This window comes from Nannobrachium achirus (genome assembly GCF_963921795.1).
Source record: "Nannobrachium achirus genome assembly, chromosome: 24".
Taxonomy (NCBI): Eukaryota; Metazoa; Chordata; class Actinopteri; order Myctophiformes; family Myctophidae; genus Nannobrachium; species Nannobrachium achirus.
Window position 1 is genome coordinate 6,350,977 of NC_137831.1, and position 23,787 is coordinate 6,374,763.

Below are 23,787 nucleotides of genomic sequence, written 5' to 3' on the forward strand. Positions count from 1 at the left end.
AGTATATAATATATATACTGTTTATATATATATATATTCTACATTACGTATAATAATTATAATATTTGTATTTGTCTCTGTCCGTATCTTTCTCTTCTCCTCTCCTTTCTCTGCCTGTCTTGTCTGTCTGTCCGTCTGTCCAGTTGTCAAACCAGAAACAGAGGTGGACGACTGGGAGGCCATCGCCACCGATGAGGAAAAAGGTGAGACCTCAGACCATCCATGAGCTGTGAGATCTGCTCTCCTCTCCCTCCCCCTCCCTGCTAGGCCAGTCATCCTAAATACCATCATTTGGAGGCAGTTTTGTGGCCTACTCTAGTCAAGAGTCTAGGATGCGTGGAGTGTTGTCCAGGGTGTTTTAGGGAAGGGAGAAGAGTCTGGGACGTGTGGAGCGTCGTCCAGGGTGTTTCAGGGAAGGGAGAAGAGTCTGGGACGCCTGGAGCGTTGTCCAGGGTGTTTTAGGGAAGGGAGAAGAGTCTGGGACCCGTGGAGCGTTGTCCAGGGTGTTTTAGGGAAGGGAGAAGAGTCTAGGATGCGTGAAGCGCTGTCCAGGGTGTTTTAGGGAAGGGAGAAGAGTCTGGGACGTGTGGAGAGTTGTCCAGGGTGTTTTAGGGAAGGGAGAAGAGTCTGGGAGGTGTGGAGCGTTGTCCAGGGTGTTTTAGGGAAGGGAGTATAGTTACCGGTAAGACTCCCTAATCAGGAGATAAGCGACTGTCATGTCGCATACACAAACTTTAGAAGGCAATGGTAGCCTATCAGGAGGTGTTTTTTACTCTGTGCGGACAGCAACCGTGAGCCAATGAAGGGAGCAGAAACGAGGAGAGACCTTAAAAGTGTTGAAGACCAGGCATGAAGTAAGCCATTTACCATGAGAGGGAGTGGGTTGTTGGCTGATTTACCACTGTTTCACCCTGAAACAGTGGTAAATCAGCCAACAACCCACGACCCTCGAATGGTATATTGCTTTTCTACCACTTCTACCATATAAATGAAAGAAAACACAGTTGTAACTTGCAAGGTTATTTAGTTACAATCAACTGCAACACAACAGTGGGCGGGGTCCATGAGCCAACTCAAGGTTGTTGACTGATTTACCACTGTTTTAAGCCAATCAGAATCCAGTATCTGAACAAAAAGTGGTAGAAGCAGCATTTTGGACCATTTGCAGGGGCTTAAGTGAGCCTGCAAGAATCGTGCAGCGCTAATCCCCTCTCTCTCTCCCTGTCTCTCTCCCTGTCTCTATATGTCTCTCTCTCTCTGTCTCTCTCTCTGTCTCTTTCTATGTCTCTCTCTCAGAGTTAAAGAAGGTCCACATCGAGGTCAAGGAGACGCCGTCGGCTCCCTCCGCCCCGCCCAAACCCTCCGTCGCCCCCGACAACGCCAGCGAGGAGGACGAAGAGGACGAAGACGAGGAGGACGACGACGAGGAGGACGAGGAGGACGGGGAGGAGGAGAGCGATGAGGAGGAGGAGGAGCAGAAGAAGGAGGAGGTGGAGAAGAGAGGAGGAGGAGGAGGTCAGAGGAGAGGAGGGAAGGAGAGCGAGGAGGAGAGCAGCGGCAGTGACTCTGATGACGGACGGACCAAAGAGGAGAAGATGTACGACAGAGCCAAGAGACGGATAGAGGTACTAATTAAACTATAGTTAATGAACTAATAGATGTATGACAGAGCCAAGAGACGGATAGAGGTACTAATTAAACTATAGTTAATGAACTAATAGATGTATGACAGAGCCTAGAGATGGATAGAGGTACTAATTAAACTATAGTTAATGAACTAATAGATGTATGACAGAGCCTAGAGATGGATAGAGGTACTAATTAAACTATAGTTAATGAACTAATAGATGTATGACAGAGCCTAGAGATGGATAGAGGTACTAATTAAACTCATTAAACTATAGTTAATTAACTAATAGATGTACTACAGAGCCAAGAGACGGATAGAGGTACTAATTAAACTATATTTAGGCCTGGAATTATTTTATACTTTAGCTATCCACCTGTTTCTGCAAGAATTTACTGTAGCATTATCTGTGGGACACTTCCGGTTAACAGCAGACATACAAGCTCACGTCGCTTCGCAGATGCAACCGTTGTGAGCTTGTAGATCAGACTCGGCTGCGGCGCCGGAAGCTGCCGCACAACTTCTGCGCAATGCACAATGGGATGTTGGAAAGTTGTGGATTGAAACATTTCGTATCGCTGGCAGTGTATCGAGATGCGTATCGAATCGCCACAAGTGATGGAGATTCACACCCCTATTGTAGATCATCTAATTTCCCTATTTTTGAAAGATTGTGTAACATTGCTGTGTGACGGCCAAATAGAAGGACTTGTGATTTGTTATTTAGTATTATATAATTTGTCATTTATTCTTCTTCAAAATGTTTGAGTCATCCAACAGTGTGTAAATCATCAAAGAACATTAAATCATAGCCTCTCAGCTCATGGTAACATTATTACTGAAGAAATAGTGCCACCTGCTGTTCATTTCATGAACCGACTCCCAATGTCCACATAACCATAGTGGATGGGAACATCCATTCATTCACATTTACTTCAGCTTCTTTTTAATTTGCGGTTGAAATGTTCACATTTGCATGGAAGTGTAACTACTTAAAAGTTACAACCTTTGACTGGGAGGTAACCTCGCCTACCAGGCTTTCTCAGGGAAAGCCTGGTGTTCGTTCGCCTAAAGCACGGAAACCACTAGAAGCGGCGTCGCTTTGATTTGGTTCCCCCCGTTTGTTTCTCCAATCCCTTTTAAAATGCTCGAGTAGCCTAGTGTAATCTTGCCAGTCGCTAACAGTTGGACTAAAAGATGCATGTACCAAACAAATTTTTCAAAAGCAAAACTACTCCGCATCAAGGAGTTTATTAGGTAGGCCCTAAAAGTATGTCCTTAAGCGCAGGGGAATTATTTTGGGTTAAAACTGAATCCGGTTTGATCTTTCCGGCCAAATTGTAGTCCTTTGAGTACAACAACATGACGTGTTGTGGTTTCCGCTCCAGACGGGTTACAACCCTGAAAAGTGAAGTGATCCCAGACTAACTGGGAGGTTCCTTTGTCTATTGGAAACACTGTGATATTCTGTGTGTGTGTGTGTGCGTGACAGAAACGGCGTGCAGAGAACATGCGTAACATCAACCTGGACAAGCTGAGGTCTCCGGTGGTGTGTGTGCTGGGACACGTAGACACGGGCAAGACCAAGATCCTGGACAAGGTACCCCACACACACACACACACACACACACACACACACACACACTCGAGGGTAAGCTCTATCATACAGGGGTTGACACAAAGGTCTCCCATTTGCCATTCGAGCAAGTACGGGCAAGTTGCCCACTTGCCCGAAAAGTAATCAAATGAAAGTTAAATCTAACCGATACCTGCTGAGTGGTGGCAGTCACTTTGAAAATCTGAAGTAGCGCAACTGCTACTTGTAAAACAGTAGCATTATTTGTTCTTTCATGAATAACCAATAATATTTAATGAAGACTGTTGCTTACACATTTACACACAGAAAGCAAACTCCTAGCAACCGTTAGTGTCAATCCCTGGGTCATAGAAACGTAGGTTTTTCAGTAAACTGTTAGGATTTAGAAGACATTTGTAGAATCGGGCCTCAGGTCTTAATGAGTTTGCTCTTTAATATAATTATTTTTACCTTTGTATTATTGTGTGTATTGTACTGCTGCTCTGCTCTTTCCCTTCTATGTTATTAGTGATTTAACATACAGGTATGTTTAGGCCTAATGGAAGGCAAAGTAAAATGTCACTGTGCAGTGAAAACACTGTATACTGAAAATTATACATGGACATATGAAAATAAAGCTCTTGTATCTTCAGAAAGGCCTGTCAGAACTCAAATATTTACATATGCTTAGCTTTACAGTATTTCTTTTTATTTTTGCTTTCTCCTGTGGAGAAAGGTGCTGTTTGAGTGCTTGTCAAGTGTGTTATAGAGATGTTACCGATCAATCGGCAATGGATCGGATCGGGCCGATCAAAGCATGATCGGCGATAATCGGTGGTTTAGATCAAAAGGTAAATTCACCGATCCGATCCGATCGGTGCATCTGATCAACCAGCCGTTCAGCATAACTTGAGGCCATCTTGGGGTATTGATTTCCACAGTGCTGAAGGAATAATTAGTTACTGCTGTGATAATAAATACATAGTAATGCTGGTAAATAACTATAAGGCAAATATATAAATGAATTCATGAGTGAATGAATGAAATAAAGTTAAAACATTAACATTTAGAAAATATAAATAATAACTTGATCGGATCGGTGATTGATCGGGATCGGGTGATCAAACTTTTGTGATCGGTGCTCGGTGATCGGTTCCAAAAAACCTGATCGGACCATCCCTAGTTATTATGTTATTCTCTGTCTGTGTTGACTTGTTTTTTTTGTGCTTGTGTGTGTGTGCGTGTATGCGTGCGTGCGTGTGTGCGTGTGTGCGTGCGTGCGTGCGTGCGTGCGTGCGTGCGTGCGTGCGTGCGTGCGTGCGTGCGTGCGTGCGTGCGTGCGTGTGTGTGTGTGTGTGCGTGCGTGCAGCTGCGTCACACCAACGTGCAGGACGGTGAGGCAGGAGGAATCACTCAGCAGATTGGAGCCACCAACGTTCCTCTGGACGCTATCATAGAGATGGGCAAGATGGTGAAGAATGTATGTACACCCACACACACACACACACACACACACACACACACACACACACACACACACACACACACACACACATTCCTCTAGTTTAGACCACCGGTACGGACATGAAGCCAGAAGGTGAATCTATAACCTTGAGTCACCAGAATTTTCTTAACGGCAGATAAAAGTTGAGTCACATGGAAGGTACCAATAATTTACCAGTAAGACTCCCTAATCGGGAGATAAGCGACCGTCAGGTCACAGTATACACAAAGAGGCCTGTAAGTGGCATTGGTTCCACCCACAATTTATCACTGATTTATTCTTTGTGAGTCTGCAGTACACACCATTTTTGCAGTATTTCTTTGAACAAATGCTGATCAAAGATGTATATCTGAGTGAAACTGTGTCACCAAATAGCACCTCTCTAGAGCCATTGTCCCCTGCAGTGTTTCTCTTTGTACACATTACAGTATCATCAACCAGACATCACTGTTGTATTATTACAGTATTGTCGTACAGACATCACTGATGTTGACTGTTGTTGTTTCTCTACAGTTCGACAAAGACACCATTAAGATTCCTGGAATGCTCATTATCGACACACCTGGGCACGAGTCCTTTAGGTAAGTGTGTGTGTGTGTGTGTGTGTGTGTGTGTGTGTGTGTGTGTGTGTGTGTGTGTGTGTGTGTGTGTGTGTGTGTGTGTGTGTGTGTGTGTGTGTGAGAGAGAGTACATCTCTCTCTCTCTCTCTCTGCCTCTCTGTCCCGGGACTAACTTCATTGAAAACCGAACAACATCACTGTATTATATTAGACTTAGATATTATATTTATTGATACTATAGATATTTTATTAGATATGGGATGTTACCTGACAATTAGTTGACTTTTGGTGAAAAAGCCAACATATATTGGTATATGTAACAATAATGTGTTAGTTTATACATCAACCCTCCCGACATGCTTTGACATAGTTTGTCTCAGACGTGAGTACACACACTCAGAGACTTCTGTGCATGTATAGATAGATATTGATCATCACAAACCTTTGTGTGTGTTCCAGTAACCTGCGTAACAGAGGCAGCTCTCTGTGTGACATCGCCATCCTGGTGGTTGACATCATGCACGGACTAGAACCTCAGACCCTGGAGTCCATCAACCTGCTGAAGGAGAAGAAATGTCCCTTCATCGTCGCCCTCAACAAGGTGAGGGGGAGAGATAGGAATTATCTGGAGGATTAGGGTGACCACCAGACAACTATTCCACAATCTCTGGAATAGTTGGAACTACACCTCCCGAAAGCCAAGTAACAGAAGTATTGTAGTCACTGCTGCACAGAACTGTAGTCCCATTGGAAACATAACAGAAACACACTAGCACAGACAGTCATTATAATGAACTGTAGTCCCATTGGAAACACAACAGAAGCACACTAGCATAGACAGAGTCATTCGAGCGGCATATTCTTGTTATGTGCGTATAGTTTTAAGAAAATATTTGAAAACATTATGGAAGTAATACCAACGACATCAGAGAAAGACAAAATAACGCACCAAAGAATATTGAAAGAAGACATAAGGCTTCCAGTAGGACTTGTCGTCGCAGCTGCACCAAGGGAACGGGTGCATCAATCCGCTTTATGGTATACTCATGGTTAGAACTTCCGTCTCCCAGACTGTATGACGGGAGCATTTGCTAATTGTGGGAGTCAACAGTCTGGCCACGCGAGACTAGGGTGACCCTAGGGTTCAGGACAGCAGAACCCCTCTTACGATGGGGCGGCATAGCTCAGGGGTAGAGAGACCGTTATTATAGCACGAAGGGTTCCCAGTTCGATTCCAGGCTCCCCCTGAGTTAGTGTGGAAGAGTCCTTGAGCAAGACTCTGAACCCCTAATTGCTCCCGGTGAGCAGCTTGGTGCCTTGCATGGTTTCCTCTGCCACTGGTGTTTGAATGTGTGCGTGAATGGGTGAATGTAATGCACAATCTATGTAAAGCGCTTTGGATAAAAGCGCTATATAAATGCACCATTTACCCTGTTAAGGGACGATGGGAGGATGTGGTGTAGGTCGGACGGACAATAATAATAATTTAACGTTTAATTTATTATCACACTAAATGCCTTGATTTCGTATATTACCCCTGCTGTTGAAAAGTAGATGCAGAGTCACTCGACTGTAGAATATTGTAAAAACGTTATTAAACAACTTTACTTTACTTCCACATCAGATTGATCGTCTGTAGTTAATATACCGTAAATCACCAATTAGTAGCCCGGGCGTTTATTTCGCAAAATGGGGTCGGACCCCGGGCGCTTAAAAGGGACCAGGCGGCTATTGGTAACAGGCTTTTATTTATTTTGGCACTGGCCAGCACTGGGCCATTATTTGGTAATTTTTTCTTTCTCAAACTATATAATAGTATTAATAATCAAAATGTTATAATAAATGTTATAATTATGATTATTATTATTATTATTTTAATTGTTACCAACACCCAGAAAATAGCACATTTCGATCTATTAGACCAAACCTCATTTAAAAAATATCAAGAGTGTATGAAAGCCTTTTTAAAAAATATATATAGGTTTACTATACTATGGTAAACTTTCTCCAAAAGAATCAATTACCGCATGCCAGCAAAGACGCATCTAGAAGTCGTCAACGACCCAATTAGCGCAGAAGTCCTGCAGCTGTGCTCTGACTGGACTCGCTGACATGACCACTGAACAGCTCCACTATCCTGACATTAAACCATTTTGGTATTGCATTAATTTATGATTAAACCTTCTGCATTCCCCTTGAACCTCAAAATAATGGATTACTTCTTCAAAATGTGGACTGGATAACAAGAGGCAGCAACAGTAGGTAATGACTTATTCTGATCCAGCTGTTCTTTTCTTTATTGGCCAGTCTTTCTCCATCACAATGTTTTGCCATTAAAGTAGGCCTACTCACGCAAACTTTGCATTGTAGCAACGTTTTAGACAGTAATGAATGATGGTCAGTGCGCAGATAGCAGCAGACTCCTTTTTTCCTCTCTCTTTTTTTGGTGTCCTTTGGCAATCTGTTCCCCGACGCGCGTCATGGCGCAGCACTGGGCTGAGCACCATATACATTTGGCTTAGAAGTGTCTGTCCACAGGGCCGTGAGCTTGTAGATTTGCTGTTTTCAGCGCACTACCGTCATGCAACATATGACCCGTAGCGACGCACAGCGAGTGCGGTGTGTTGCAACGTGCTGTCACAGCACTGCTGTTGTGAGCTTGTAGTAGATTTGCAGTTTTCAGCGCACCACTGCCATGCAACATAAATGACCAGTTTAATAAATAGCAAATAATACCAAACAACCAAACAAATAATAGCCCGGGCTCTTACATAAAACATAATAAGGATAATATTAATTGCAAATAACGGCCCAGGCGCTTAAACGAACCTTGCGCTTATTTGAATCAGGCGTTTATTGCGCAAAATGGGGTCAGACCCCGGGCGGATATATGGGACCCGGCGGCAGTTTGCCACCGGGCGATTAATTGGTGATTTACGGTACATAAAGTTTACTTCAGGTCGTCTGTATGACTAGAAGAAGAGTTCATATGCATGATGTTTTCTTTATTTCCATGCCAGATCGATCGTCTGATGACTAGAAGAAGAGTTCATATGAATGATGTTTTCTTTATTTCCATGCCAGATCGATCGTCTGTACGACTGGAAGAAGAGTCCAGAGACAGACGTGGTCACCACCCTGAAGAAACAGAAGAAGAACACCAAAGACGAGTTTGACGAGCGAGCCAAGGCCGTCATCGTAGAGTTCGCCCAGCTGGTACAGTAATGAACTGAATGTGAAAGATAAATAAATAAACGCTGGCACACTGAGGGCTCCAAAATGCGACAGATGCTTTATTACACCAAATAAATCTATAACTTTCGAGCCGGGTACACATTTTAGTGTATGGGAGGGGCTTACAGTACATGTACAGTATGTAGCAACATATTTGTTTTTGTAGGCTAATTTCTGATTTAGGCCTAACTATAGGTTAGGCCTAAATGGGTTAAATAGATTTCCTCCTGATGTGTCTCTCTAAAGCTATTTTAGAATTTTGGAACTATTGAGTGTCTTTATAATGTTTCCTAAAGATTATCAAGGAAATTGATTACTTTAGTAATGCATCTAGGACAAGGGTCTTCTACGTTTTCAGGCCAAGGGCCCCTTAGCTGAGAGAGATGAAGCAGGGCCCCCCTCTACATATTGATATTGTATAAATGTGTGATGCACATTTTCATCGATTTCATAGATAGATTCATAGATTTGTTTGACAGCACTGTCATCAGTCTATGTTGGATTCATGTTAATGTGTTTTTTAACCACCTAAATCGTTGATACTTAGTAAACTTGACCTTTCGCTCTCTGTACTTGGTCTGCTCTTTTTTACCTCTACACCAAACCTATTTTCAGAAAATAGCCGATTTACTGCGAGGCGTTGAGAGCTTGTAGATCTGCTATTTTTGGCTAAAGTTCTCCTCAGAATAAGGATGCGAGGGTTCAAGTCGTTAAAAGAATGATCCTAACAAAGATTTGGCAGACCCCCCCTCTTGAAGACTCCTGATCTAGGAAGTTCCACAGCCCTCTATGTTTTGATGATAAAAGTGTGTTTTTGTTGTTGTGTGCAGGGTCTGAACGCAGCGCTGTTCCATGAGAACAAGGACCCCAGGACCTTCGTCTCTCTGGTGCCCACCTCTGCCCACAGCGGGGATGGCATGGGCAACCTGATCGCTCTGCTGGTGGAGCTCACCCAGACGCTGCTGGCAAAGAGGCTGGCACACTGTGACGAGCTCAGGGCTCAGGTCATGGAGGTAGGGGACCCCGCTCTCTGTGTGTGTGTGTGTGTGTGTGTGTGTGTGTGTGTGTGTGTGTGTGTGTGTGTGTGTGTGCCCTCTATTTTAGAAATGTGATGTTCTTTTCACTTATGGTTTTTGAATGATTGATTGAAGACTTTATAGAGGTTTGCATAGGAAAAGATGTAGGCCATATCTAGGCAAGATGTAGGACATATCTAGGACAGATGTAGGACATATCTAGGACAGATGTAGGACATATCTAGGACATATGTAGGACATATTTAGGACAGATGTAGGTCATATCTAGGACAGATGTAGGCCATATCTAGGCAAGATGTAGGCCATATCTAAGCAAGATGTAGGCCATATCTAAGCAAGATGTAGGCCATATCTAAGCAAGATGTAGGCCATATCTAGGTCAGATGTAGGACATATCTAGGACAGATGTAGGACATATCTAGGACATATGTAGGACATATCTAGGACAGATGTAGGCCATATCTAGGACAGATGTAGGACATATCTAGGACATATGTAGGACATATCTAGGACAGATGTAGGCCATATCTAGGACAGATGTAGGACATATCTAGGACAGATGTAGGACATATCTAGGACATATGTAGGACATATCTAGGACAGATGTAGGCCATATCTAGGACAGATGTAGGCCATATCTAGGACAGATGTAGGACATATCTAGGACAGATGTAGGACATATCTAGGACAGATGTAGGCCATATCTAGGACAGATGTAGGACATATCTAGGACAGATGTAGGACATATCTAGGACAGATGTAGGCCATATCTAGGACAGATGTAGGACATATCTAGGACAGATGTAGGACATATCTAGGACATATGTAGGACATATCTAGGACATATGTAGGACATATCTAGGACAGATGTAGGACATATCTAGGACAGATGTAGGACATATCTAGGACATATGTAGGACATATCTAGGACATATGTAGGACATATCTAGGACAGATGTAGGCCATATCTAGGACAGATGTAGGACATATCTAGGTCAGATGTAGGACATATCTAGGACAGATGTAGGACATATCTAGGACATATGTAGGACAGATGTAGGACATATCTAAGCAAGATGTAGACCACGCTTCAGTTTACTTATAAGCCCCGGACATTTTTGAACTCTTTCTTTTTCCCACCAGTTTGGGAACCGGTCAAAGCCAGATGTTGGAGCTTAGCTCCTGTTACGGGAGCACCTAAAAAAAACGAAATTGTATCTGTGGCAGTCATTTCATATGAAGGCTGCCATTGGCTGCATCCATAACTGTGTGTGTGTGTGTGTGTGTGTGTGTGTGTGTGTGTGTGTGTGTGTGTGTGTGTGTGTGTGTGTGTGTGTGTGTGTGTGTGTGTGTGTGTGTGTGTGTGTGTGTGTGTGTGTGTGTGTGTGTGTGCAGGTGAAAGCCCTCCCAGGTATGGGAACAACCATCGATGTGATCCTGATCAACGGCTCTCTGAGGGAAGGAGAGACCATCATCGTCCCCGGAGTGGAGGGACCAATCATCACGCAGATCAGAGGACTCCTCCTGCCTCCTCCAATGAAGGAGCTCCGAGTCAAGGTGACTCCTCCCCTCTCCATTCTGACCACGTTCAATTTTCTTGTAGATTGGCTGCGTAAATCAAATCGTTTTCAATACGTTTTTCGAATTGATAGGAAATTGATTTGGAAGCTTTTGACAAAATATCGTTCCAAACATCGGTGATCGGTGGCAGAGGACTGTCCCAGATAGAGATGGCATCGGAGCCAAGAATAAGACATCTGTCAGGCTGTAGTTGCTAATCAAGGTTAATCAGTGAACATGTGTCTGAGCTAGAGTCTCTGTTCCTGGATAAGGAACCAGTGGTGAGCCTGGCAGCAGCAGCTCAATGCAACGACTGTCCGAGTGGTGTGGTTTCTACAGATTCATCTTGAAAATTGTGTAAAAGTAGATTTCCTTGAAACGTTAATATATTTCTTGAAACTTTCATATTCTAGACACATTGCACATCCAGTGTATTATTCATAAACTGTTCAAATATAGAACTTTTATGGCATACAGCTCATGAATATCAAAAGTCCATATTTCAAAATGTTACAATATTACACGATACCACTCAAAACAAGGATTTATAATAGAGAAATGTCAACCTTCTGAAGTCAGAGTGGCTTGAAGTCCAGTGTGAAGTTTCTGAAGTCAGTTATGATTTGGGGTGCTATGAGGAGTTCCGACAAGATGGCGACCGAGTAGGACGCGTTTGTTGAGCTCTGTGGAGGTGCATAGTTTTCACATTTTTTAAGCCCATTTTTTACTGCCTTTATAGTTCTTTTGAGACTTTAAACGCCCAAAACACTGGTGAGCGTCTGTTTTTGCAGTTGTTTCGTGTTTCATGCCGAATACGATTAACACGAGGTCGAGGAGTACCAGGTCTCCGACCGCAAACGCCGACAACATGGCCGGCGCAATGCAGGGCGACGCTGACGCTCCGGTTACAAAGAGCATGCTGCGCGAGGTCCTCAAGGAATCACTGAAAGAGTTTATGGATGGTTTTATTCAACCCATGATGCTTGGCTTGGAGAAGAAATTACTGAAGAAGATTGATGACTTCGGAAAGGAGCTGCGTCCTGCAGTCGCCACGCTGAACACGACCGTGGCTGAACATGGGGAGGCCATTGAGAACTTTGGTTCCTCCATGGACAGTTTGCAGATGTGTATCACTGAATTGGAGAGAAGATGTGCTAATCTGGAGGAGAAGCTCGTCATAGCAGAAGACCGGAGTCGTAGGAACAACATAAGAGTGATTGGGATCTCTCCTGGGCTAGAAAAGGCTGACCCAGTGGCCTTTATCCAGTCTTTTTTGCAGAAAACATTCCCCGACGAGTTTCCCGACTCCCCCCCGGAGGTGGATCGTGCTCATCGGACCGGCAATCCACGTTCTGATAAGCCAAGGGCTTTCCTGGCAAGGATCCATTTTTTCCGGGTAAAGGAACGCATACTCCAGCTCTCCAGGAAAGCAGGCCAACTGACATACAATGGCAAAAAGGTGTATATTTTCCCCGACTGGTCTGCTGAAACATCAAAGAGAAGGGCAGCTTTCGGGCCAGTAAAGGAATTCCTACGTTCCATCACCGCGGAAGGAGTTAAATACGGAATAAGGCACCCGAGCAAATTCTGGATAACCGTGGATGAGGCGACTTCTACTTTCAACTCACCCAAGGAAGCTCTGGCCTTTTGCAAGGATAAGTTCAAGACTCCAGGTGCTGCGGACGAGACTCTAGCTACGCAGGATGATGAGACGACAGTTACAGAGAACTAACTTTTACCAGGGACACTTTTGCTTTCGTGATCGCGTGCTTTCAAACACATTCTGCCGATGTGATATCCTTTTGCCTTTAATGGACTGTTGGTAAGCTGGCTGGGACTTTGGAGATGACTTTTACGCAGCGTCTTTCTTTCCTCACTCTCTCCTCCTCCTCCTCCCCAAAGGGTGAGTTGTTAATGTAAGCCTACTTATTGTTTTGGACTCATCATCTGACTTGACGTTGTGTTTTCAAGTGTTTCGTTTCATAATACCTATTTTATTTGTTTTATTTTTTAACAAGATCTGTAAGCAGATGGGTGTTACTCGTTTTAATTTAGGTTACCGCAAGGAGAGAGGATTTAGGGCTGCTAAAGCTATAAGCATAATTCACTGTCTTTTTTGTTTGAATATAATGGACATTGTTCTTGTTATTATTGTATTCCTTTTCTTTGCTCTTATTGAGCGTTGTGCTGCTTACTATATAGGTATAGAGGGTTTTATCTCTCTCTGTTAAGCTTTGTCTAACGTGTTCCGTGTCGCGGTTCGGACGGAGCCTGCTCTCTCTCTCGTCTTCCCTCTATGTCTCTCTATCTATCTCGGCTTTCCCTCTCTCTCTCTCTCTCTCTCTTTCTGGCTCTCTCTCTCGCTGTGTGTGTGTGTGTGTGTGTGTGTGTGTCTGTCTCTCTCTCTCTCTCTCTCTCTCTCTCTCTCTCTCTCTTTCTGTTAGGTAATGGCGATTATGTTGGTTGTTAGTTTATGGTTCGTTTATGCCACCTAAAACGCTACTTTCTCGGGTAGGAGGGCGAGACTGGGCTTTGGCCTTTGTATTGAGTAATGTAGCCTACTGTTTAAGGTGAAACAGATATAAATAATATGGTCTAAATTGTGAAGGCTCCGCGGTTCCAGAGACCACTCGCTCTCCCGCCCTTTCTCTATGTCTCTCTACCTATCTCTGCTTCTCCTCTCTCTCTCTCTCTCTCTCTCTCTCTCTCTCTCTCTCTCTCTCCCTGGCTCATTGACTCGTTCTTTTTTTTCCTTTTTTTTCTAATCTCAATAGCTGGCGGATGTACGATCTCGTGGCGCGTTGGCTCTACGTGCTTGTGGATCCGCTGTCTGGGGGGGGGGGGGGTAGTTATTTACCTACTTTACTTGTTGTCTTCTAAAATGTTAATTTCTTGATGGGGGGAGAGGGGAGCTCTGTATTGGGATATTTATTTTGTAGTCGTGATTGGGTAGGTTCACTGTTTGAAGTATGGTAGTTTACTGTTTAAGACGGAAACAGACTTAACTAATATGATTGACATTTATCTAAGTTTGCACTGGCCTTTTGGGCATGTACAGGGAGCTGTATATGGCGCAGTATGCATTATGTGTGCTGTGTTGTATATGGTTTCCTGATCATACATAACTGTGTTTTATGTAAATACTTATGTATACAGACTTTTCTTTTCTTTCCTTTTTTTCCCCCTTCTAATTAGTAATTGTGGTTTGTATGCATGGATGCATGGGGGGGCTGTATGTGGCGCAGTATGCATTAACACTGTGTGTGCTTTGCTGCATATGGCCCCCCGGATGTGCTTTTAATTTCTATTTCTAACTACATATGTAAGTGCATATATTTTTTATATCATATACACTGATTTCCTTTTTTATTTATTTTTATTATTAATATTATATTAGTGCCTTGTCGTGGTGACAGCCTTATTTCCACTTATCTGTCACAAGTGTTTGGTTATTTGCATTAACGTGGCTTATAGGGCTTTATCACATTCTAAGTGGGCCTAATGCTGGACTGATTATTATTATTACAGTTGTTATAGTCCCCTCAATTTTTTTTTCCCTTTATTCTTTTCTTTTTTCTCTCCCCCTTCTTTACTAGAAATGTTAACATACCATTCTCATTTATTTAAGTGATATGAAGTGGGGAGATTGATCATAATTTGAGCTGATGGAATGTTTGAGAGCTATTCAGCCACAAGAAGGCACTTTTTTGTTGTTGTTTTTACTTTGGTGATCTGTTATATATTTACATAACCACCAGAGGGCAATGTATGGTTACTTTTGGGCAGTTACTTGTTTGCACTCTCTGACAGAGTGAAATGAAGGTTGACTAATAGGTTGATGGGGTGGGGAACTGTTTTTGTGCACTCTGATGCTAATGGGGTTTTCCCCCTCAAGCTTCAATGTTATGTGTTTTTTTATGTTCGTTTGATGTTGCTTTTTCCTTTCTGTTCCTTTTGGGGTTGTTTTGTTTTTCTGTTGGGAAGGTTTGTTGTGAGGGACCAACTAGGAAATTCTAAAATGTTCTACTGTGCTTGCTGTGCGTATGGTTTGAACCACAATTATGACAGAATATAAATTTCTAAGTTTCAATGTAAGGGGAGCGAATATACCGCATAAGCGAACCAGCATTTTGGGGGTTTTGCGATCTAAATCAATTGACTTTGCATTTATACAGGAGTCTCATCTTTTAAAAGAGCATTCCAACCGATTGGCTAATAAACATTATCGTGTTTTAGCCTTTTCAGCTGCTTCTTCCAAAACCAAGGGAGTAGCCATATTGGCTAGACGTAACCTTAGGTTGGATTTTTTGGGTGATTGGTCTGACAGTGACGGGAGGATAGCTGTTGCTAAAATCCGCTTGGAGGGTAAAATGCTAGCACTAGTCTCTGTGTATGCTCCAAATGTTTTAGACAAAGAGTTTTACAAATTACTAACTAAAACCTTATTGGAACTGACGGATTTCAAAATCATTGTTGGTGCTGACTTCAATGCAACATGGCAACATAACCTAGATAGATCCACTGGGGTAGAAAGCAGAGAACAAGCACTAGCGTCTGCAGAACTACGTGCTTGGGCAAACTCAACTGGCTTACTCGACATCTGGCGTTTAATGAACCCAACGGTTAGAGATTTTTCTTTTCTGTCGGGTAGGCATGCTTCATTCTCTAGGATCGATTACGTTTTTGCCCCTGTTAGCTTGTTTCATAAAATTGCCAAGGTAGAGTTGCTCCCAATGTCACTCTCGGATCACAAGGCGGTGCTGTGTGTTGCTTCACTGAAACAGGTTATAGATAGAGCTCCTAGATGGCGGTTTAACACCACACTGCTGCGCGATGCGGCATTTGTAGCTCAGTTTCAAACTGGTTTGCGTGAATTTATAAATATCAATACAGGCTCAGTTGAGGATCCCAGAATTCTTTGGGATGCAATTAAAGGCTTTATCAGGAGTAATACAACCCTCTATGCGTCCACTCAGAGAAAATTAAGGTCAGCCAAACTGGTGGAATTGGAATCTCGGTTTTCTACTTTGGATAATTCTCTCCAAAATAACTTTGATGTTAGTACAGCAACTCAGAGGGAGCTAGTTAAGAAAGAAATTAACTCCATTCTCAAGCGCCGCTCAGAATTTCAAATGAAACGCACAAGGCAAAACTACTATTTTAATAGTGCAAGACCCAGTCACTTACTGGCTTTACGTCTTAGATCCAATGAGCATTTTGCTGATATTGTTAGTGTCAAATCAACAACGGGAGCCATGGTTACAGAACCCAAAGAGGTCAATGCCACGTTTCGTGCTTTTTATGATGAGCTCTACACCTCCGAGGTCATTCACGATGATGCAGTATGCAATAATTTTTTATCCAACATACAGTTACCAACCCTTAGCGAGGCGGATGCGGAAGCCTTAGATAGACCGCTCCATCTGGCGGAATTACAGGAAGCTGTGCTCGCAATGCGTAGGGGCAAGTCGCCTGGTTTGGATGGGATACCCCCTGAACTTTATGCCATCTTTTGGGAAGATCTAGGTCAGCTGATGCTAGACATGTTTCGATATGCAATTGAAAGTGGCTCTTTCTCCAGGGATGTGAATGTAGCTATTATATCATTATTGTTGAAGAAGAACAAGGATCCCACAGATTGCGCAAGCTATAGACCGCTTTCACTTTTGAATTCTGATCTAAAAGTTTTTGCTAAGGTGCTTGCGCGTCGCTTGCAGGGTTTTATGACCACCTTAGTACACTGTGATCAGACAGGTTTCATAGGAACTAGACTAGCCTCTGATAATGCTAGACGACTATTGCATATCATCGATAGGGCTAAGGAGCTGAGGACCCCCGCCGCAGTGTTGTCGCTCGATGCGTTGAAGGCATTTGATCGTCTGGAATGGTCTTACCTGTGGGCTGTACTAGATAAAATGGGATTTGGTGCTTCATTCATACATTTTGTTAAAGTACTTTATTCTAATCCGTCAGCGATGGTCCTAACCGGTAAGATCTGTTCGCCGCTATTCACGATTGGCAGATCTTCGAGGCAGGGTTGTCCCCTTAGTCCTCTCCTTTTCGCACTTTCACTCGAACCCTTGGCTCAGACAGTGCGTCAGTCTGCAGATATTACTCCTGTTTCGATTAACAACACACAGCATCGCATTTCCCTATATGCTGACGATATTCTACTGTTCATTGAGAATGCACCACAGTCAATTACTCACGTCCTTCAAATCTTTGATCAGTTCAGTTCCATTTCCGGCTACAAAATTAATTGGACGAAGTCAGCCCTTCTACCTCTAAATGATCAGATGAGATCTGCTATCCTGCCGCCCATAATCCCAGTAGTAAGCCAATTCAAATATCTTGGCATAGATATTTTCCCCTCTCTTCAGGCTATTGTTAAGAACAACTATGGTGACACTCTAAATAAGATTTGTCTTGATTTAGATAGATGGTCATCTTTGCCCAACTCTCTCCAAGCTCGAGTTTCAATCATAAAGATGAATGTTCTTCCTAGGGTTAACTTTGTAAGCTCTATGCTCCCTTTGCCACCACCGCCGCAATACTGGAATAAGCTTCACTCTTCGATATCTAAGTTTGTGTGGAAAGGGAAACGCCCTCGTCTTAAACTTTCTCTATTACAACGTGCTAGAGATGATGGCGGCCTTTCATTGCCCAACTTTAAATTTTATTATTGGGCCTTCACGCTCCGCCCCCTTTTAAATTGGTTTAACCCAGCAAATAAGGTTTCTTGGAGAGAGCTTGAGGAGAGTTTAGTGCAGCCTGTTGAATTGAGAGATCTTATCTATTCAAACATAACTACACATCAATGCAAAGTTCGCTTTGGACCTATCATTTCTCATTTAGTGGCAGTATGGAGAGCAGCTGAAAAGATGTGTAAGATTGATTGTAAATGGAACTTATTTTCCCCAGTGTTCAATAATCAAAGACTTTTAATCGAGGATCGCCCCATTCGCTTTCCAAGGTGGAGGGCTAAGGGGATTCGTACATTAGGGGACTTATTTGATAGAAATGGTTTACGACCTTTTCGAGATTTGTGTGACATCTTCAATCTGCCTGGAAATACCCTTTTTTTCTACTTCCAACTGAGAACGTCCATGAGGACCTATGGGGTCCCATGGCAAGCTCCCCTTAGATTGCACCCCTTCCATGAGTTTATCTGTGATGGTAACAGAACAAGAGGTTTGGTTTCCACCCTCTATGGTTTTTTATTAGACTGTAGTTATGGGCCCCTATCTGTTGATACTGTTTGGAGGAATGATGTACCAAATTTGGACCCTGACTTTTGTTGGGACACAGTGTGGTCTAACATTAGGCTATCTTCTAGAAATCCAGACCATCAACAAATTCATTTAAATTTTGTTCATCGGACTTATTTAACTCCCCGCAGACTATGTGCTATGAGGATTTTGAATAATCCCAACTGCACTCTCTGCGCCTCAAATAGTATTGGTACCTTCCTTCACATGGTTTGGGAATGCCCAAATGTGTCGTCATTCTGGAATATGGTTGCCTCAAAACTTTCAACTATTTTTAGTATTAATATCATATCTTCTCCTTCTTTATTTTTATTAAATGACGTCTCACAGTTGCAACTAAACAATATACGCAAGCGCATCTTCTTTGCTGGATTAACGGCGGCGAAGAAGATGGTAGCTACGCGGTGGAAACCTCCTCATACGTTAACGTTTCGCCAGTGGGCCTTAACCTTTCTAGATATAGTATATTTAGAGCAGTCGATAGCAAGGTTACACGGAGCAAAAGAAGAAAACATTAATATGTGGTCGGACATTGCAGATAAGCTTAAGGCTATGATTCAAGAAATCACTATATAGTGGTAACAGCCTAGCACAGGCATGCACTATTGTACATTCCGTGTTGGTCCGGGGAAAGGGGGTGGGTGGGTTTTCTTTTCCTTTTCTTGTTTTGCTATTGTTTGTGTTTGTCTGTTAATTGCATTTTTCTTTTGATTAATGTTTTACTTTTTCTTGTTCTATTCATATGTATGTCTCTAATTTCATGTTATGGAAAATAAAAATAATTGATAACAAAAAAAATGATTTGGGGTGCTATGACATCTCTCTGCAATGCTTTTACACAATATTATCTGTATATACGTGTTAACTGAACCAATTTGACAGGCATAAGGAGGTGCATAAGGGTAATAAGGGTGTATTTAAGTGTATTTAAATTAACAGAACCAGTATGAGAAGCATAAGGAGGTGCATAGGGGTAATAAGGGTGTATATTCATGTTAACAGAACCAGTATGAGAAGCATAAGGAGGTGAACACGGCTCAAGGAGTGAAGATCCTAGGTAAAGACCTGGAGAAGACTCTGGCAGGGCTCCCCCTGCTGGTGGCTTACAGGGAGGACGAGGTGCCAGTGCTCAGGGTAAGGAGATACACACACACACACACACACACACACACACACACACACACACACACACACACACACTCGTACACTCTTGCACAGTCACACACAGAGCCTGTGTGAGAGAGAGTGACTGAGTGTGTATTTCTGCTCTTGTGATGTCCCTGCAAATATAGTAACACATATGAGAAATGGACGTTTTGGGAATCATTTTCCTGGTTCTCACTAGAGTAATGGTGGTTTCATGATTAAAAGGATGTGGAAAAGATGTTCAGGTAATGATTAAGACATTGAGAAGTTGGGTTCAGGTTTTAGAATTAGAGTTATTACTGAAAGCTTAGTTGTGTGTGTGTGTGTGTGTGTGTGTGTGTGTGTGTGTGTGTGTGTGTGTGTGTGTGTGTGTGTGTGTGTGTGTGTGTGTGTGTGTGTGTGTGTGTGTGTGTGTGTGTGTGTGTGTGTGTGTGTACAGGATGAGCTGGTGAAGGAGTTGAAGCAGACTCTGAATGCCATCAAGCTGGAGGAGAAAGGTGTTTATGTCCAGGCCTCCACTCTGGGTTCACTGGAAGCTCTGCTGGAGTTCCTTAGAGTGTCTAAAGTACCAGTAAGTATCTGTCTGTCTGTCTGTAAGTACCTGTCTCTCTGTAAGTACCTGTCTCTCTGTAAGTACCTGTCTGTCTGTCTGTCTCTCTGTCTGTAAGTACCTGTCTGTCTGTAAGTACCTGTCTGTCTGTCTGTCTGTCCACTCTGGGTTCACTTTCAGACGGACTGTGGTTGACGCGTCCTAGTAATTAATTTTCAATGAGAGGCGGGCCCATTATTTGGGAGCCGCTGATAAGGTAGGGAGGCCAGCGGGCTCAGTCCCATAAACTTCTGGCGCGCGTGTTGGTTCAGGCATGCACTCACAGGTGGCAAGAGCTGGATTGTGATCATCTTTTTTATTTTATTTTTTACACTACTGTATGCGCGCTTGTGTCTCCACATGAGAGGCGGCGGTGCATTACCCGCTGATCCAAGAGAGAACGGCCATCACACATAAGTGCTGAGTACACACTGCAACATATTTCCTCCGATTGTGCTGTCGCCGACCTTTTTTGGCGCTTTCTGACAAATCCCCCGATCTGAGTGAGCGCACAAACCAAAACATCCCTCTCAACCAATCGCTTAGCATCATGCTGCGAATGTCGAGTCCCCAATAACACTCTCTCCCACTGGCCAGAAACACAGACTTAAAAAAAAAACACCCAATCACTCTCGTCTACAACTGGATTATGAGTCCTGTGAAATGTCCTACAGTGTGTGATCCCTTCTCGGTGATCAATCGTGTAGTGAAAAGCACAGCGATATTATGACAGACGAGTTCAAGAACGACATACTGTATCGATCCGAGGACCACTTCAGTGTCTTGCAGTGTGGTCCTGCCTTAAAGGATTAGTTCACCCCCAAAATGACTGATTATAGTAAATGTAGCCCCAATGATTCCGGATGGAGACCCAAAGCGTTGGGGTCCCCATCCGGAATCATTGGGTCTAAATGAATTGTAATCACATTTTTGTCTTAGGAATGTGACAAAAACCAAAAACAATGTATTGAACTCAAGTCTCCATGGGCTGAACTACTCCTTTAAGACGAGCATGTTCTCCTTATATGAAGTATAAGGAGAACTGATTTTACTGTCATTGTATTGTATGGACTCTTATCAAGATTAATTGATTAATGAACATAATAATCAGACAACTGTTACACAAATTATTGACCAGAGACTTAGCAAAAAATAACTCTGTGCGTGTGTGTGCGTGTGTGCGTGTGTGTGCGTGTGTGTGTGTGTGTGTGTGTACTGTACATACAGTATGCTGGTATCAACATAGGTCCTGTCCATAAGAAGGATGTAATGAAGGCCTCCGCCATGTTGGAACACGACCCACAGTACGTTTTACACTGACCCTGTATCATTCATGTTGGAACATATGACCCTCAGTATGTTTTACACTGACCCTGTATCATTCATGTTGGAACACGACCCACAGTACGTTTTACACTGACACTATCATTCATGTTGGAACATATGACCCACAGTATGTTTTACACTGACCCTGTATCATTCATGTTGGAACATATGACCCACAGTATGTTTTACACTGACCCTGTATCATTCATGTTGGAACATATGACCCACAGTACGTTTTACACTGACACTATCATTCATGTTGGAACATATGACCCTCAGTATGTTTCACACTGACCCTGTGTCATTCATGTTGGAACATATGACCCTCAGTATGTTTCACACTGACCCTGTGTCATTCATGTTGGAACATATGACCCTCAGTATGTTTCACACTGACCCTGTGTCATTCATGTTGGAACATATGACCCTCAGTATGTTTCACACTGACCCTGTATCATTCATGTTGGAACATATGACCCTCAGTATGTTTCACACTGACCCTGTGTCATTCATGTTGGAACATATGACCCTCAGTATGTTTCACACTGACCCTGTATCATTCATGTTGGAACATATGACCCTCAGTATGTTTCACACTGACCCTGTATCATTCATGTTGGAACATATGACCCTCAGTATGTTTCACACTGACCCTGTATCATTCATGTTGGAACATATGACCCTAAGAATGTTTCACACTGACCCTGTGTCATTCATGTTGGAACATATGACCCTCAGTATGTTTCACACTGACCCTGTGTCATTCATGTTGGAACATATGACCCTCAGTATGTTTCACACTGACCCTGTGTCATTCATGTTGGAACATATGACCCTCAGTATGTTTCACACTGACCCTGTGTCATTCATGTTGGAACATATGACCCTCAGTATGTTTCACACTGACCCTGTATCATTCATGTTGGAACATATGACCCTAAGAATGTTTCACACTGACCCTGTGTCATTCATGTTGGAACATATGACCCACAGTATGTTTCACATTGACACAGTGGTTCTCAACCTGTGGGTCGGGACCCCCAGGGGGTCCCCACATTATTTTGGGGGGGGTACCCAGATGATTAACTTATTGTTTTCTCACTCAACTGTAAACAAACCAACATAAAGTTTTAAGTCTATAGAGGGTATCTGCACATTTCTAAAGTGACAATTTAAGGATTTTTTAATACCTCTAAAATGAAAAATTAAACATTGACCAAATTGTCAAATATTAGAAGCAGAAATTGTGAGAATTTTCACAATAGAACCATGTGCCTCAACTCTTAGTCCTTGTCAGGGTGGAGGGTCCCCAGTTAAAATATGATTATTTTGGGTGTCGCGGCCTGAAAAGGTTTAGAAACACTGCACTAACACACTGCCTCTCATCCTGCTTGTGCGTGTGTGTGTGTGTGTGTGTGTGTGTGTGCGTGTGTGTGTGTGCTTACGTCTGCGTGTGTGCGTGCGTGCAGGTTTGCATCGATCCTGGCCTTCGATGTGAAGATCGAGCGGGACAGTCAGGACATGGCAGACAGTCTGGGAGTGAGGATCTTTTCAGCAGAGATCATCTACCACCTGTTTGATGCCTTCACCAAGTACCGGGAGGACTACAAGAAGGCCAAGCAAGAGGAGTTCAAGTGAGAACACCTTTAACTATCTTTATTCGATTTCACGTTCAACCAGGAATTCTTGAACACCAGCGATGGTAGATTCTAGGGGTGTAACGATACATTAACTCATTCCCTGCCAGGCCCGATAGTCCCGAGATTATTCCAATGTCTTTCCCCGCCAGGCCCGATAGTCCCGAGAATTAAAAAAAAAAAAAAAAAAAAAAAAAAGATTTTTTTCAAAAAATTTTTTTTTTTTTTTTTTAATTTTGACCCCAAAAAATGGAGTAGGCATGATAGCAATCGCGAAATTGCATGTTTAACCCCCATAGCAACCCCATCTTTCAAGCATGGCAGCCATTTTGGCAGCCATCTTTGTTAAACATAGTGGCTGTTATCTCATGAATGCCTGAACGGATTTCCATTCGGATTTTTTTGTTTGAAAGCTGTGAGCAATGTGGACACACGTGGTGCATTATCTAGGCATGGGTGTGCATGATCCGTGCACACCCAATTACATGGAAGTCTATGGAGACGAATGGCAGGTGGGAGTACGGAGGTATGTTAAAATGGCGGTCAATGTGTTAAGGGAAAAATCTATTATGGATATAAATAAGTAAACACTGTGGTTCTCTAGCAAATACATGGACATTATATTTCAACACACATGGACAAACCCACACCTTGACATGAACACAGAGATTACACACATTTATCGAGTAGCTTTATGGAATGGAAAAGTAATTTAACCCCTCT

The 23,787-nt window shown here is 43.0% G+C and overlaps 1 protein-coding gene across 1 annotated transcript in view; it reads left to right on the top strand.

Moving 5' to 3' along the window:
• Positions 1 to 23,787, top strand: part of eif5b (eukaryotic translation initiation factor 5B) — a 50,788-nt gene that overhangs the window by 18,425 nt on the left and 8,576 nt on the right. The window contains exons 12-24 of the mRNA XM_080720722.1: positions 144 to 203; positions 1,297 to 1,625; positions 3,120 to 3,227; positions 4,573 to 4,683; positions 5,221 to 5,288; positions 5,727 to 5,868; positions 8,352 to 8,483; positions 9,332 to 9,514; positions 10,934 to 11,095; positions 19,369 to 19,500; positions 19,952 to 20,083; positions 21,329 to 21,405; positions 22,897 to 23,061. Of these exons, the coding sequence (XP_080576848.1) occupies positions 144 to 203; positions 1,297 to 1,625; positions 3,120 to 3,227; positions 4,573 to 4,683; positions 5,221 to 5,288; positions 5,727 to 5,868; positions 8,352 to 8,483; positions 9,332 to 9,514; positions 10,934 to 11,095; positions 19,369 to 19,500; positions 19,952 to 20,083; positions 21,329 to 21,405; positions 22,897 to 23,061 (1,801 nt within the window). The remainder of the gene's footprint in view (positions 1 to 143; positions 204 to 1,296; positions 1,626 to 3,119; positions 3,228 to 4,572; positions 4,684 to 5,220; positions 5,289 to 5,726; positions 5,869 to 8,351; positions 8,484 to 9,331; positions 9,515 to 10,933; positions 11,096 to 19,368; positions 19,501 to 19,951; positions 20,084 to 21,328; positions 21,406 to 22,896; positions 23,062 to 23,787) is intronic.